Here is a 15,733-nt window from a genome sequence, read left to right as displayed (position 1 = left end):
GATCTAATTGGCTTTTATTTGTGATTCAGGATTTGGGGCAGCTCCCACGCTACCAATACAGTGATAGCTCCCCGTGGGCAATACAATAACAGAACAGTGGGTTTTGTCAAATTGGAACCAGTAAACAGAGCCATATAAATAAATTGATTGGGTAACGTCAGGGTACTTCAGTTACTTTTTTTGGGGTAAATGTTAAAGGAGAGGGGACTTCCTTGTTATGTTGACTCAGGGAGACTGGACTCTTCCATTTTCAGAAAAAAACTGGTCTATTTTGAGATCTGCTTCCTTAAAATTCCAGCTGGAGTATGTAGCATTTAGCATGATTGGCTCTAATTTGGAGTTTTTAGGCTCTCATTTATGTGAGAATGTGACCAAAACCTAAAGCATTAGCATGACTCTCAGTTATCATCATTTTTGGCTTCCATCATTTATAGGTTATAATATCCTCCTGATCACACATTTCTTTGAGTTTATGTAATTCCAGCCAAAGAGAGACCATTTGATATTAGATGGATGGCAGCACGCAAACATTTAAAACTTTTAGAGATTACAGCACACCAGGGAGACTACTAGGATGATTATCAGGAAGACAATATGAAGAGTTTGGAGTATGCACCTTTGGCAAGATGCAAATCAACTAATATAGAATAGATCAAAGAATGAACTAGTTGGGTGTAGCCATTTTAACCAAGTAGCATATTTGTTAATTTTTGCAACTGAGACTCTTTAATACCCAGTGTATTTATCCATGTGCAGTGAGAAGCGTCATAAACTTCACAGACTCTTATCTGTTCAGCCAGTAGGGAGCAATTTTATTATCTAGCATCGTATGCCTGGGTCAAACTAAAACACGGAGTGAGAACAAGTGAGTCTAGAAGTCTAACTCTAAAAGGGACCATGATACATTTGAACAAACAGTTGTGTTGAAGATGCTGCTAATGTTAGCCACTGGGTGGACTAAAGGATCTCTTATGTAAAAATTTGGGGTTGACACAATAGATTAGACACTTGGTTAATCTGTCATTCTATGTATATTCTCAAATATAACATCCCAATCAAAGCCTTGGTAATATAACCAATGTTTAAAAATATATCCCATTATAAAGACGGCAGATTCTTACTGAACTTGTGCAAATAACTGAATTACCATAAACCTATGAATACTCATGAATAATTGCCTAGTTCTGTGGCAGTCAGGTAGGGAGCAAAAGTAAATGTTATAATTTTTGTTCACAAAAGTATACTTTACCAAATTGCCGTAAACTATAAATAAAAAACAACTTATTTATAGTAAAAAATAAAGAAATTTGGCTGGTCATGGTGGCTCATGCCTGTAATCCCAGCATTTTGGGAGGCCAAAGTGGGTGGATCACCTGAGGTCAGGAGTTTGAGACCAGCCTGGCCAACATGGTGAAACCTCGTCTCTACTAAAATTACAAAAATTAGCCGGGCATTGTGGTAGGCGCCTGTAATCGCAGCTGCTTGAGAGGCTGAGGCAGGATAATTGCTAGGACCCAAGAGGTGAAGGTTGCAGTGAGCTGAGGTCATGCCACTGCACTCCAGCCTGGGTGACAAAGCAAGACTCCATCTCAAAAAAAAAAAGAAAAAAAGAAAAAGAAATTAATAAATCTGAAAAAGAAAACACTTAAAAGAATTAGCAAATTTTCAAATACAAAATTTTAAAAACATTATCCTCATTATTATTTAGTTCAATGAAATTGATTTTTTTCTTGTTTTGATTGGCAATTTCACGAAGGCATCAGCCTGTTTGCAAGTTCTTAGACAGTCCAGTGGTATGATCTTAAAGTTAACAGAAACTTGTATTCAAGAGTACTTGTCAGAGTCTTTTCCATAAACCTCCTTGAAGAAGAAGCAATTTTGGATAGTAGCTGATTGCAAATGCTTTGAGGAAGAATAAAAACAATTGTCTGTGAATGACAAAGATTGAAAATGATTATGGTTAAAACTCTGATGAGAGCTTATTATGATAAAGGCACAGCTCACATAGAAATTAAGTTACTTCTGTGGCATATGACATTATGACTGATAACATACTCTTTTTCTAGGAATCTCATATAATTTTTGGAACACCCATATCAGTAACATACCCATAAGTATAACTTAGAAAAGGTTTAGCATCACCTATCAATTGACAATGCTTTCCATGGAATTTAACATACCAAATAAGTGGTTTTTCCACTTAGCTTCTCTTTCTCAGCTGGATTACTGAGTTCTTGATGGAGCCCATTAATGAATGGGGCCAAAAAATATAGCTTGTATATGTTGAAAAAGGTTTCTAGGAAATTTGAATACTCCCAGCTAAAGAAACATTGTTTTAGCCTTACATTCTACCTATTAGAATAGGAGTTCTCCATCCTAGTTACATTTGAGTAGCATCTGGGAAGGCTTAAAAATTACCAGTGCCTGGGTCCCACTCCAGACATTAGGTCACAATTTATGGATGAGGCTTAAGCATCATTTAAAAAAATATTTCTCAGTGATTTCCAGTGTGCAGCTATATTTCCCATCAGATTTGTTTGATTTCTTATGGCAGTCACTTTTTTATATTTTGGTATTATGATTATTTTTCAAATATTATCTGCTGTCTTAGGCCATATGTTCTCTGGGATAGGGACCTTGCCTTCTTTATTTCTGTATCTTTCATGAACACATGAATTGGTCATTGGGAAAAGGTTCTCAACCACACATAGGTTGTGTCCTGTGTCTCAGGTTCACACATTAATGCTAGAGTTATTGTTCTCCACAAGGTCAGTGGTTGCCTGTGATGAAGGGTGTGGGTAATTCCACAGTTCAGAGAGTGGATGGGAGAGCACCCTGTTTTTAGGCGTAGCATTGAAACTAAGAATTGGATGTGCATATGGGCAGAGGGGCAGGGATGTGTAGAGATCAGATCTTATTAGGATGGAGGAATCATACTAGGGAGTAGAGGTCAAGAAATTAAGAAGGATTAGTAAAGAGAAGAAATGTGAACTTATCAAATAGGCCAGAATAGATCCCTGAAGATTCTTGAGTAGGTGAGTGAACTAGATTTTAGGAAGGTAATGAGGCAGCCATATGCAAGGAAAATTTCAAAGACTGGAGACAAGAAGTCAAGCAGGACTTCGAGCAGTTGTTGAGGTTTATGGGAATGGAGAGAATGACACAAGTGATAGATCTTAACAAGGGATCAAAAGACTTTCACAGTGTATTGAATTTGGGAAACAAATGAGTAGAGACTGGGAATAATCACATCTAAGAGACGGTGAGGCACATGGAGCATGTAGACCAGGGAAGAAGAGACCTGAAGGAGTTAGTGATGAGAAGCAGGAGTTTGTTGGGAGGAGGATGAGATTCAATCCTGGGATACAGTTCTCTTTCCCGAGCATGGTGGTCAGCCTTGCAGGAAACAGGACAAGAGGAAAGGCCATCATACCTGCCAGTCTTCCTGAAATGCAGAAACCACACCAGGGCTGCTATATCAGAGCCACCCTGGCCAGCACTCCAATCATGATGCTGACAGTGGCCCCAGCTGAGAGGACAAGAGAACTATCTGGTACTGAAGCATCTGTCATGGAAAGAAAAGAGAAGGAATGAAGGTGATGTTATTTTACAGTGTGGTGCCCCAGGAACCAGCTCTTAGCATGAAGTAGTCTCTACTTGTCCTTTCAAAAAGTATATTATTTTTGTGGGAAGGTTGCTGGGAATTGATTAGCCAACTATATTCTTACAGTTTTTTTTCCCTCTCACCATGTTTCTAGGTTGACGATCAGTCTTCTGTCAATTTCATCCTGACCTTTCTTTACTCAGATATTTTTGAAGGCTTTGGGATGTGAGAAAGGCTGTGATATTTTCTGTGTCATTAGAACCTTCTACTTTTCATGGTTGCATCTTTTTCTCAGTGTCTTAGTTGTGGCAGGTCTCTATGGCAGGGAGTGGATGGACAGAAGGTCCGTGTCAATGCATTCCAAATTGACCACCACCTTTGCACAGAGACCTTTCTTCTCAGGGGCTCCCAGCAGGGGTATGAAAGCAAGCCCAGTATTATGAGACTCTGTTTAACTCTAATGGGTTCCTAGTTGGAAGACACCCCATCAGCCTTGCTGAGACTCACTTAGAACTGTACCACTATTTGGCTGGGCACAGTGGCTCATGCCTGTAATCCTAGCACTTTGGGAGGCTGAGGTGGGTGGATCACCAGTTGAGGAGATTGAGAACACCCTGGCTAACACAGTGGAACCCTGTCTGTACTAAAAATACAAAAAAGTAGCTGGGCATGGTCGCAGGCACCTGTAATCCCAGCTACTCAGGAGGCTGAGGCAGGAGAATCACTTGAACCTGGGAGGCAGAGGTTCCCTTAAGCCGAGATCACACCACTGTACTCCACCCTGGGCAACAGAGTGAGACTGTCTCAAAAAAAAAAAAAAAAAAAAAGAACTGCACTGCTATCTGAAACTTTTTTTCTCTTTCTCCTTCACAGGGATCAGATCTGCATCGTGGTCTGAGGGATCTCCCAGACTTCTCCCACACCTGCCCAACTTTCCCTCACAGGTGTTTTTCCTAATAAATTATCTTGCATGTCTAATCCCATCTTGGCTGCATCTCAGTGGGTAAAAACTAACATGCTAGGTTTGATTCTTTGCATTTAGCTTTTTATTCTCTCTCTTTCACATGTAGCCAATTATGTCCTAGTGTTTTCTGTGTTGCCTTTTTTTAATGTGTGTGTATTTACATAAAATACCTTTTACACACACACACACACACACACACACACACACACCCTTTTGCATCTGTTTCTTTATTTCTATTGGAACCATTTACTTTTGGCCCTCACCAGTCAACTCAGGCTGATGGTTAACGCTATGTTAGCTACTGTTGAGGGGCACCTCCTATGGGCCAGGCCCTGTGCTGAATACTTTACCTGTATCTCATTTGATTTTTACAAGAATCCTGTTAGGTAGACATTATTTTCATTTTACAGATGAGAAGACAAAGACTTAGAGTGGTGAAAAAACTGTAGTAATATAGCAGCTAACATTTGTGAAACATTTCCTCTGTATGTGGCATTTTGCTGAAGATTTCATTGATGATTACATTAAACCTTTAAAACAATGCTATGAAGCAAACATTGTTACTGCAATTTTCAGTTGAGGAATCAGAGGCTCAGAGAAGTTAAGAATCTTGTGCAATAAATTTATAACTGCAGACTCTTACATTAAAAAAGAAAGATCTTAAATCAACAACCTAATTTACAACTTCACAATATAGGAGAAAAATAAACTAAAGCCAAACACAGTGAATGAAGGAAGTAATAAGAATTAGAGTGGATATAAATAAAATGGAGAATGGAAAAACAACAGAGAAATCAATGAAACCAAAAGTTGGTTCTTCAAAGTAAGATCAACAAAATTGACAATCGTTAACTAGATTGACTAAGAAAAAAAGAGAGAAGACTGAAATTACTAAAATCAGAAATGAAAATGGAGTCAGGCATGGTGGCTTACACCTTTAATCCCAGCACTTTGGGAAGCCAAATCCAGAGGATTGCTTGAGGCCTAGAGTTTGAAACCAGCCAACATAGGGAGATTCTATCTCTACAAAATTAAAAAAGGAAATCAGCCAGGCATGGTGGTGTGCACCTGTAGTTTCAGCTACCTGGGAAGCTGAGATGGGAGGATCGCTTGAGCTTAGGAGTTTGAGGCTGCAGTGAGTTGTGATTTCACCACTGCACTCCACCCTGGGCTGGCCTAAAGAGTGGGACCCTGTTTTTCTCTCAAAAAAAAAAAAAAAGAAAAGAAAATGGAGACATTATATCAATTCTAGAGAAATAACGTTTACAAAAGTACTATGAATAATTGTATGCCAATAAATTGGATAACCTAGATGAAAATGGACAAATCCCTAGAAAGACACAAAAAAATCGGAATAGACGTATAATTAGTAGAAAGATTGAATAAAAATTGCATTTGACAAAATTCAACATTCTTTCTTAATAAAACATTATAAGTATGAATGGAAGGAAACCATCTCAATATAATAAAAGCAATATTTGAGAAGCCTAAGGCTGACATCATACTCAATAGAGAAAGACTGAAAGCCTTCCCCCTATGATCAGGAACAAGAAAAGGATGCCTGCTTTTGCCACATCTATTTAAATAGTATTAGAAATCCTAGCCAGAGAAATTAGGCAAGAAAAAAAAAGACTTTCAAATTGGAAAGAAGTAAAATTATCTGTCTGTTCACAGATAACTTTGAAGTTGTATGTAGAAAACTTTAAAGATGAAAAAAACCTGTTAGAATTTATTAATAAATTCAGTAATGTTGCAGGATACAAAATCAACACGCAAGCATCAGTTGCATTTCTATATACTGACAATGAACAATCTGAAAATAAATTAAGAAAAAATTTTAATTCACCTTAACATCAAAAAGAATAAAATATTAACCAAGGTGAAAGGATTATGTTCTGAAAACTAGAAAACATTTCTGAAGGAAATTAAAGATGACCTCAATAAATGGGAAGATGTTTTGTTTTTATGGATTGGAAGACTCAGTATTGTTATGAGGACAGTACTACCCAAAGTGAGCTACAGATTCAACACAATTTCTATCAGAATGCCAATGACAGTTTTTGCAGAAATAGAAAAATCTATCCTAAAGTTCATATGGAATTTCAGGACTCAAAATAGCCAAACAAGTGTGAAAAAAAAATCTTGAAAAAATGCTGAATCCTGATTTCTGCATTTACTACAAAGCCACAATAATCAATACAATGTGGTACTTGCATAAAGGAAGACATAGAAACCAGTGGAATAGAAAAGAAAGCCCAGAAAGGAATGCTTGCATATATGGCCGAATGCTTTTTGATAAGGATGCCAAGACCATTCAATGGGGAAAGTGCAGTCTTTTCAACAGATGACTCTGGGAAAGCTGGATATCCATGCAGAAGGATAAGTTGAACCTTTACATGACACCATATAAAAAAAATTAACCCACAGTAGATCGAAGACCAAATGTAAGAGTAAAAAACTATAAAACTCTTGGAAGAAAACACAAGGAAAAAACTCCATGACATTGGATTTCACAGTGGTTTCTTGGTTATAAAAACAAAAGCATAGGCAACAAAAGAAAGAATGTATAAGTTGGACTTCATGAAAATTAGTAACTTTTATATATCAAAGAACATTATCGAGGAAGTGAAAGGGCAACCCATGAAGTGGGAAAAATATTTGCAAATCAGGTATGATAAAGGATTTATTTTCAGAATATGTGAAGAACTACTACAAATCAAGAACAGCAAAAATCCAAAAACCCAATTAAAAAAGGACAAAAGACCAAAATAGAGATTTCTCCAAGGAAGATACACAAGTGGCCAATAAGCACATGCAAAGATGCTCAACATCACTAATACTTAGAGATATGCAAAACAAAACCCCAATGATAGAATACCTCAAAGACATCAGGATGGCTTTGATTAAAAAAAAAAAAAAACCACACACACACAAACAATAAGTGTCTTTAAGGAGGTGGAAAAATTGGAGCTCTAGTGCATTGCTGATGGGATTGTGAAATGTTACAGCCGCTGTGGAAAATGGTGTGGCAGTTTCTCAAAAAATTAAACAAAGAATTAATAATTGAGCCAGAAATTCCACTTCTGGACATAGATGCAAGAGAATTGGAAGGAATTTGAACAGATATTTGTGAACAAATGTTCACAGCAGCATTAGCCACACAATAGCCGAAAGGTGGAAACAACTGTAGTCCATTGAAAGATAAGTGGATGGGAAAATGAGGTGTATCCATACAATGGAATGTTACTCAGCCTTAACAAGGAATAAAATTGTGATACATGGTGCAATATGGATGAACCGTGAAGACATTATGCTAAGTGAAATAAGCCAGACACAAAAGCACAACTATTATATAATTCCATTTATATAAGGTTAGAATAGTCAATTACATGGAGACAGAAAGTAAGTAGAATGGAGCTTACCAGGGGTTAGCGGAAGAAGAAGTAAGAGTTACTGTTTATTGGGTGCAGAGGTTTAATATGGTGAGATGAAAAAGTTATGGACATGGATAGTGGTGATGGTTACACAACAGTAAATTTCATGGATAGAAATAGTTAATGGTAAGTCTTATGTAAAAAAGAAAAAATATATATATAGCGGCTGGTAGTCTTACCCTTTCTATAAATGCACACTGGCACTGTCCCTTCCCTCCCATGCAGAGCCCCGTGGGTGAATCTCCCTATGTCTCCAGGTGTGTATCACTTGCTGTCCTCTGTGCTGTGCCCACAGCCTCATACAGCCAGCGACTTCAGAGCCAGGACACAGCTCAGGAGTCTTCCCGGAGGCTCCTTGTCTTCCCTTTTCTCTGCAGCCTGACCAGGGGGAGGCTTGGCTTCAACTGGCATCTTGATTTAGCCAGATTTGGGGCAGGCTACCTGGATACCTTCTCCATACAGCCAGGTCCCACCTCAGGTTGAATCAGGGCAGGGCCTGTCACTGGGGGTGCTGGGAACAGAGAAGGGAGCAGGGTCTGAGCTGCTCCTCCCCCAACCAAGGGACTTCCTCCTCTCATTGGGGGAATGTTGTGGGCTTGTTTCAAAGCCTTAGATGTTTCTTGCAGCTGATGGAATAGGTAAAAGAAAACGAAGGGGTAATAGAAACATAGGGGTGCCACATATTGGTGACAAAGAAAAGCAACTTGACCTTGAGGACCCTCCTTCTTCCCCCTTTGTGAAGCCCCTTCCACTACATAGGGGTCTGGGGCTGACCAAGTCCCCTTTCCACATTTCTCAAGTCAGCCCCAAGGTCAGCCATGAGAAATCAGAAAAATAAGCAGAAGAGAGTCTGTAGAGATGAATTGGGAAGGTTTAGGAGAAAATTTTGGGATTTGTTTATGCTGTTGGACAGAGGCTGGGAATAAAACTTTTTTTCTGGCTCTTCTCTGAAAGTCAGATAGATTCTACCAGTAAACACTGCCAGTGCTCCAGGGATCCACATACCAGACACTGTGATCATCTTGACTGTGGTCCTGTTGCGGCCAGTGGCTGAGTTCATGGCATGGCAGGTGTAGGATCCGCTGTTCTTCACAGTAATGTTGGGGATAAAGAGCTTTTGTTTGTGTTGCTGGAATGTGCCATTTACAGACCAAGAATACTGTGAGGCTGGATTAGAGGCTGCATGGCAGGAGAGGCTGAGATTTCCTCCTGGGTAGTAATAGGTGTCTGAAGGAGAAATGATGGGGGCATCTGGGCCATCTGGAACAAAGAGAATAAAGTCACAGATGATGTCATCAGAGGGAAGGGGAAGCTCCTGGTCTGTGGAAGGGCCATAGTGTCCCTCTGAGACAAGTCACAACTCTGAAGTCTCAACCAAATCCCCGCTGTGTCTACTGAGATGGAGTCTGAAACAATTACCTGTTTCTCCCACCAGAAGATGTGGACCCCGAGTCTCCTATGACAGGAGCACACTCTCCCCTCTTATTCTTGGTCAAGGCTGGGGCTACCCATATTTGCCTGGGGCAGGAAGTCATGACCACCTGGGTGTCTAGAGGTGAGGGTCTGCATCTTTGGACCTGATAGGGACTGAGAGGCCTGGCATCTGGCTGTATGGATTTGGGATGGAAGGCAGGGCCACAGAGGAACAGAAGATACTCACAGAGGACATTCAGGGTGACTGGGTCACTGAAGTTCGCACTCACTGGGTTCTGTATTTCACACTCATAGGGTCCTGTGTCATTCCTTGTGATGCTGAGTAGAGTGAGGGTCCTGTTGTCACTGGACAGCTGCAGCCTGGGACTGACCAGGAGGCTCTGACCATTTACCCACCACAGGTAGGTTGTGTCCTGAGTCTCAGGTTCACAGGTTAAGGCAACAGCATCCTTGTTCTCCACAGGGTTGGAGTTGTTGCTGGTGATGTAGGGCTTGGACAGCTCCACTGTACAGATAACAGAGAGAAGATTGCCCTGTGTGGCACCTGTGATTCCTCCACGGGCATCTTTCAATCAGAGTCGGCATCTCTCACCTCTCGGCCCACCTGAGTCCTTAAAAGCCTGCAGCAGGTGTGTGTGTCACAAGACAGATGCATGACAATCAGGGCTTAGAGACCATTAGGCTGCCTTCTCTGTGTGGGAGAAGCACAGACTTTCTCAAGTGTGAATTGAGCAGCAGCTCTGGGTTGTGGATGGACCCAGGACTGGGAGTTACAGTCCTGGTGCCTCTTCTGGTCCCTCCCTAACTGGCTGCCCGCCTGCCCCACTTTGGGGTCCTCACCTAGAACCTATAGGTGCTGAGCCCCTTCCAGCTTCACAGTCCTACTTTGCCCCTCGAGGTGTGTTTTTGAGGGTTTTCTTTCCAAGAACATTCTAGAGCTGGGAGATGATAGGATTTGCCATTATCCTTAATTCCCAAGGATACTGGGCAGTCTGACCTGGGACTGGGTGTTTTGACAGAAATAACAGGAGAGGAAGGCCAGGGGCAAGCCTGGAGGTCGGCTTGGTCACTAGGCACCAGCAGCCACAAGGTGAGGCAGTTTTCCTAGGTGTTTCATGGTGATTTGCTAGAGCCAGTGACCTCTAAAGATAGAGCAGTCCAAGGAATGATCTAGAAAGAGTGAAGGGGACAGGCATAACAGCAGGTGGCTTTGGAGCAGAACCGTGTTTCCTTTCCTTAGTTTTTAATGTCCCTTCTTTTCCTGCAGAGGGCAAGTGAGGAGCTCTGGATCCTTCCATAAATACAAAGGGACATTTGCAAATGCAAACTGACTGACGGAAACGGGGAGCATGAACTGCTGGAAGTCTGGTCCTCATGGACCATGTGTGTTTGAAAGTTATGAGACAGAAACTTGGGAGGAAGTTTTGCAACTATCTTCTCCCATTGGACATTATGCAAAGTGAAAAAAGTAACTCATAGGACAAATACTGTATGATTTCACTTATATGAGGTTCCTAGGGTAGTCAAACTCATGGAATCAGGTAGTAGAATGGTAGTTGCTATGGGATGGGTGTGGGAGAATGAGGAGTTGTTCAATGGGTGTGAAGTTTCATTTACACAGGATGAGGAGTTTCTAGAGATCTGCTGTACAGCTTCATGCCTGTAGTTCTCACAGACTATTTCTTATGCATAAGGCTTAGGACCAAAAGTGTTTTGAAATTCTAACTTTTTAAAATTTTTGAATATTTGCAGTATACTTACCGGCTTAGCATCTCACATCTGAAAATTCAAAATTCAAAATGCTCCAGTGAGCATTTCTTTTGAGCATCACATTAATGGCAAAAAAGTGTGGAATTTTGGAACATTTCAGATTTTGGATTTTTTTTTTTTTTTTTTTTTTTTTTGAGATGGAGTCTCGCTCTGTCACCCAGGCTGGAGTGCAGTGGCAAGATCTTGGCTCACTGCAACCTCTGCCCCCATGGTTCAAACAGTTTTCCTGCCTCAGTGTCCTGAGTAGGTGGGACTACAGGTGCATACCACCACATCTGGCTAATTTTTTTGTATTTTTAATAGAGATGGAGTTTCACCGTGTTGCTGAGGCTGGTTTCAAACTCCTGAGCTCAGGCAATCCATCTGCCCTGGCCTCCCAAAGTGCTAGGTGTGAGCCACCACGCCCGCCCAGATTTTGGATTTTTGATGGTCAATGTGTATGTAACTAATTCGCTTTTTAAAATGTGTCAAGAGTTTAGCTATTATGTTATGTTCTGACTATAGTAAAAAACAAAATTGGAGGAAACATTAATTTTTTTCCATAAGTAGAAATTGCTATTAATTGTCCACAGATCTAAAATTAATTGGTGGAAGGAGCATTTCTTTTGATAATAAAATAAAGTTTAGGTGTCCGGTGAATTCCAGCGGGATCACATTATGCCCAAAGGAAGATCCTGAAGTTCGTTTGAAATTAGCAACTTCCAGTAGAGGGAGGCACGTGAGTCCTGTTAGGAGGACAGGACAGTCAGAGAGGAAGTCTTAGGTGTGTCAATTACATAAAGGGAGGAACGATTTCAAATTAGGAGAAGTGATGTGTGTTACACTGGTAAATTTAGAAAGCTTCCTGCCCCTAATTCCTACGGAGTTAGGCAAAACTGGGAGGAACCCAAAACAGGCATATGCAATGCTTTCTTCATTTTTCTCTTGACCTCAGGAGGCAAGTAGAGTTTAATTAGGTTTTTGTGAATTGGACAGTCTAAGTGAGATGCCGGTGGCTCATGCGTCTCCCCACCTGAAGGACCCCACCTTATCACAATGGCACCATCATGAGGACACAGATGTGTGTGCAACAGGCAGTAAACCCATCAGGCAGCACCTGCCTGGCCGTCCAGGATCTAGTTGCTAAATAGGTTATGGATCATTCATTCTTTCATTCATTCCCTCTCCCCTTCATGAGAGAACTAGTGAGTGTGTGTCAGCTGTTGGGCCTGTCCTGATACAGAGTGTGAGTGGGGAGAGAAAGCAAAGTCCTCTCTTTTGTCCTCCCATGGGAGTGACACCAACACACCAGGAAACAGGATCTCAGGTTCAGTGAGGGGATTAAGATCATAGAGGGAGCCAGGACGTTCCTTGCGCTGGCTCTGACAGTTGGGGCAAGTGATTTAGTTTTGGAGTATAAACTAATCAATTGTTTATTTGCTTTCACTCTTCTGAGGGTTGGATGCCCAGGAAGAAAGGATTTGAGCCAATGGATGACCGTGGGGTCCATGGAACCCAATAAGTCCCCACTTCTTGTGGAAGAGAGGACGGGGCTGTGGCTGGAGAGGGACCTGATGGGACTCTGATCTGGCCCTTGTGTTTGTGTGACCCTGGTTCAGTGACTGTGTCTTTCTGTGCCTCTCTTCTCAGTAATAAGCTTCTGTTGGCCAGGCGCTGTGGCTCACTCCTGTAATCCCAGAACTTTGGGAGGCCTAGGCAGGTGGATCATGATGTCAAGAGACCAAGGCCATCCTGGCCAATATGGTGAAACCCTGTCTTTACTAAAAATACAAAAATTAGCTGGGCATGGTGGCACACACCTGTAGTTCCAGCTACTCGGGAGGCTGAGGCAGGAGAATCACTTGAACCTGGGAGGTGGAGGTTGCAGTGGGCTGAGATTGTGCCACTGGCACAGCAGCCTGGTGACAGAGGGAGACTCCATCTCAAAAAAAAAAAAGCTTCTCTTAAAATTAGCATTAAATTATTCATAGTCACCTGACCTGAAGTCACAGAGGAGGCACTCACACAAGCAGATGGGCTATTATTTGCCTTCATGAGAGGGTCCCCTTGGCATGATCCCTGCTGGACAAGTTGCTGTTGGGAGCATCTTTCTTCTATTTCTGTCCCCTGGGGACACTGAACTTTCTATGGAGTCTCCTAAACCTCCCAGGGCAGTTGGCCGATGGCCTAAGAAGCTTGCCCATCTGTCCTCTTCACTGAGTCTCAGGTGAAGGACAAGACTCTGTCCTTGCCCAGATGAGGCTCTGGGGTCTGAGCCCTGGCTGGTGAGCAGCTCCAGGAACCACAGCCCTTGGACAGCTGGTAATTCTTTGTTGCCAGTTGGCCCTGCCCAGAAGGCTGCCACCCAGCTCTGGCACAGGTTCCCTAGGGTCACCTGGAGTCAGGATCCTGGGATAGAGGGTCTGGAGCAGGGGCTTCCAGGGCTGAGCTTCTCTGTGAGGATCCCGGGGGTCCCTCAGGTCAGGCCCTGACCCAGTTCTTTAGGGGCTTTCTCAGGGTCAGGTCCAAGGGGAGGGCATGGGGTGCTTGGCTGAGATTGATATCCTGATGAGTCCCCGTCATCAGACTGTCCTTCCTCTGCCCCGAGTATCTGCAGGGTCTGGATGCAGGAAAGGGATTCTGATCTGTGGAAGTTTGTCTCCCCTGTGTGTGCCCTGCACTAAATGCCCAAACCCTAAAATAGGACATAATGCAGAGGAGGACACAGGCTCAGCCCAGGCCTCACAATCCTGTGTGTGTGAAGTGGAACTGACCCCCAACACCCAGAGGACAGGAGGAATCACTCACGGTGTACGCTGAACTGGCCCGTTACTTCTTCATTCACAAGATCTAGCTTTATGACTTGTAGGGTGTAGGATCCTGTGTCATTTCTGGTGACGTTCTGCATCAGTAGGGATGCATTGGGGTATAGTGCCTCTCGACCGCTGTATGCGGGCCCTGTGGTAGTTATTTGAGATCTCACTACATATCCTGTAATTCGCTGTTTGGCATCCACTGTTTCCCCTTTGTACCAGTTGTAGCCAAAAGGGTCCTGGGGCAGATTGTGGACAAGCAGAAGAACCTCCTTCCCCTCTGCAGCATTGGGTGGCACAGCTTCAATACTGAGCTGGGCAGTGGTGGGCAGGTTCCAGAAGGTGAAAAGTGAGGCTAGGAGGGGGAGAGAGCATCAGTCAATATTGCAGCCTATGTATTGGGGTGGAAAGATGGAGATCTGAGCTTTGGAGTGTGTGTGTGTCCTACTGAGTCAAAGTCAGCAGCAGCACAGTCCCCTTTTCTTCAACACCTCTGACCCTGGCATTTCCCTGTGTGGAATACTCTTCTTCAGGGGTCTGCGTGGCTCCCTCCACAATGCCCTCAGAGCCTGCTAACATCAGGGCATCCTTAGGAGACCCCTTCCTTGACACCTCCTCTAGAGACCTTGGGTTTTCCCTTTCTGACCTTTCCCTGCTGTGTTCCCTCCCTCCAGGGCTCTTGTCAACACCTGACCTCACATTCTAGATCTCTTTGTGTGGCTGTCTTCCTCCCTAGGAGAGTGTAAGCTCTGTGAGGGCAGGGACTTGTGTGATCTTGGCTGCACCCCAGTGCCTGGGACAGGCTGCAGACTCCTGTGGATGAGCTCATGAGCCTTCCCAGGGCCCTCTGCTTCCTGGGGTTTATTTGCCAATGTCTGACATTGTTGGCTGAGGACAATGTTTCATGCCCTGGTTATGTTTTTATGTGAAGTGTCATCTCATATAGTTATTATTTTCATTTTTCAAAATGTAGTGGCCAGTGATGATTGACCAGGAATATGGAACACTTGAGATGTTCCTGCCTCTTGCCAATTCCAGTTCAATGTGATTTTCCTGCTTTGACCCCCGTCTGCCTCTGGTGTCCTCTCTTCTATTAAGGCTCCAGTAGAAGCCCTCAGCCCCACTGAGAGCCCCGACCTCCCCAGCCAGTCACTGCGCTTCCTCTTCCTGTCCTCTCCCAGGAAGTTCACTCCTTACCTGTGAGCAGGAACCCCTGCCAGGGGATGTGCCATCTGCAGGGAGGGGCTGAGGGAGGCACCATGGTCTCTGCTGCCTATGTATCCTTCTCTGTGGAGATGAGCCTGGGATCCAGAAACTTTCAGATCACAACTGTCAGCTGTGCTGTCCTTCCTCCTTCTGCACTGAGCCTCTTCCCAGGACAGGAGCACTTCTTAGGCTCATGGGTGGGGTCTGTGCTCAGGACACACCTCTCTGTCCCCTCCCCTCTCAGTCCTGCCTCCTTGTCCCTCCTTTTTATTTTCTGTCTGTGTTTCAGGCCCCTGGGAGGTCTCTTCCTTCTTCAGCAGTGATTCGCTCACCCAGGCTCTGTATACACTACACACCCACACACCCACACCAACACCCACACCTACACACCCACACACAAAGAGACACACCCAGACACACAGTCACACACACATCCTGTAGGTTGGGTGAGCACAGCCCTGGGCCCTCAGCATCCTGCAGCCCACGTCACCAGGTTGAGGTGCACAGTCGCTCCCCCTGCCCTCTCCCA

The 15,733-nt window shown here is 43.4% G+C and overlaps 1 protein-coding gene and 1 long non-coding RNA gene across 4 annotated transcripts in view; one reads left to right on the top strand and one right to left on the bottom strand.

Moving 5' to 3' along the window:
* LOC105723483 (uncharacterized) overlaps positions 1 to 4,587 on the top strand; it is a 126,798-nt gene extending 122,211 nt beyond the window's left edge. The window contains exon 5 of the long non-coding RNA XR_001108834.2: positions 4,478 to 4,587. This is a non-coding gene — a long non-coding RNA (uncharacterized LOC105723483). The remainder of the gene's footprint in view (positions 1 to 4,477) is intronic.
* On the bottom strand, positions 792 to 15,464 carry LOC105723464 (carcinoembryonic antigen-related cell adhesion molecule 8-like). Of its 3 annotated transcripts, XM_021670409.2 has the most exons (6): positions 15,196 to 15,463; positions 13,994 to 14,353; positions 9,663 to 9,941; positions 9,008 to 9,262; positions 3,434 to 3,565; positions 792 to 1,928 (listed from the first exon to the last, which is right to left on the bottom strand). In XM_021670409.2, the coding sequence occupies exons 1-5, from the start codon at positions 15,257 to 15,259 to the stop codon at positions 3,474 to 3,476; spliced, it is 1,050 nt and encodes a 349-aa protein (XP_021526084.2). In that variant the 5' UTR covers positions 15,260 to 15,463; the 3' UTR covers positions 792 to 1,928; positions 3,434 to 3,473. The 3 variants fall into 3 exon arrangements, with proteins under 3 accessions (XP_021526084.2, XP_012316942.2, XP_012316941.2); XM_012461519.3 differs by lacking the exons at positions 792 to 1,928; positions 3,434 to 3,565 and adding an exon at positions 6,948 to 8,513; XM_012461518.3 differs by lacking the exons at positions 792 to 1,928; positions 3,434 to 3,565 and having other exon boundaries at positions 8,430 to 9,262; positions 15,196 to 15,464.
* Between the last annotated feature and the right edge of the window lie 269 nt (positions 15,465 to 15,733).

Source organism: Aotus nancymaae, unplaced genomic scaffold, assembly GCF_030222135.1.
Source record: "Aotus nancymaae isolate 86718 unplaced genomic scaffold, 86718_ANA_hifiasm-v0.15.2.pri h1tg000028l, whole genome shotgun sequence".
Classification (NCBI taxonomy): Eukaryota; Metazoa; Chordata; class Mammalia; order Primates; family Aotidae; genus Aotus; species Aotus nancymaae.
The sequence above is the reverse complement of the archived record's forward strand: the minus strand, read 5'-3'. Positions and strand labels throughout refer to the sequence as shown.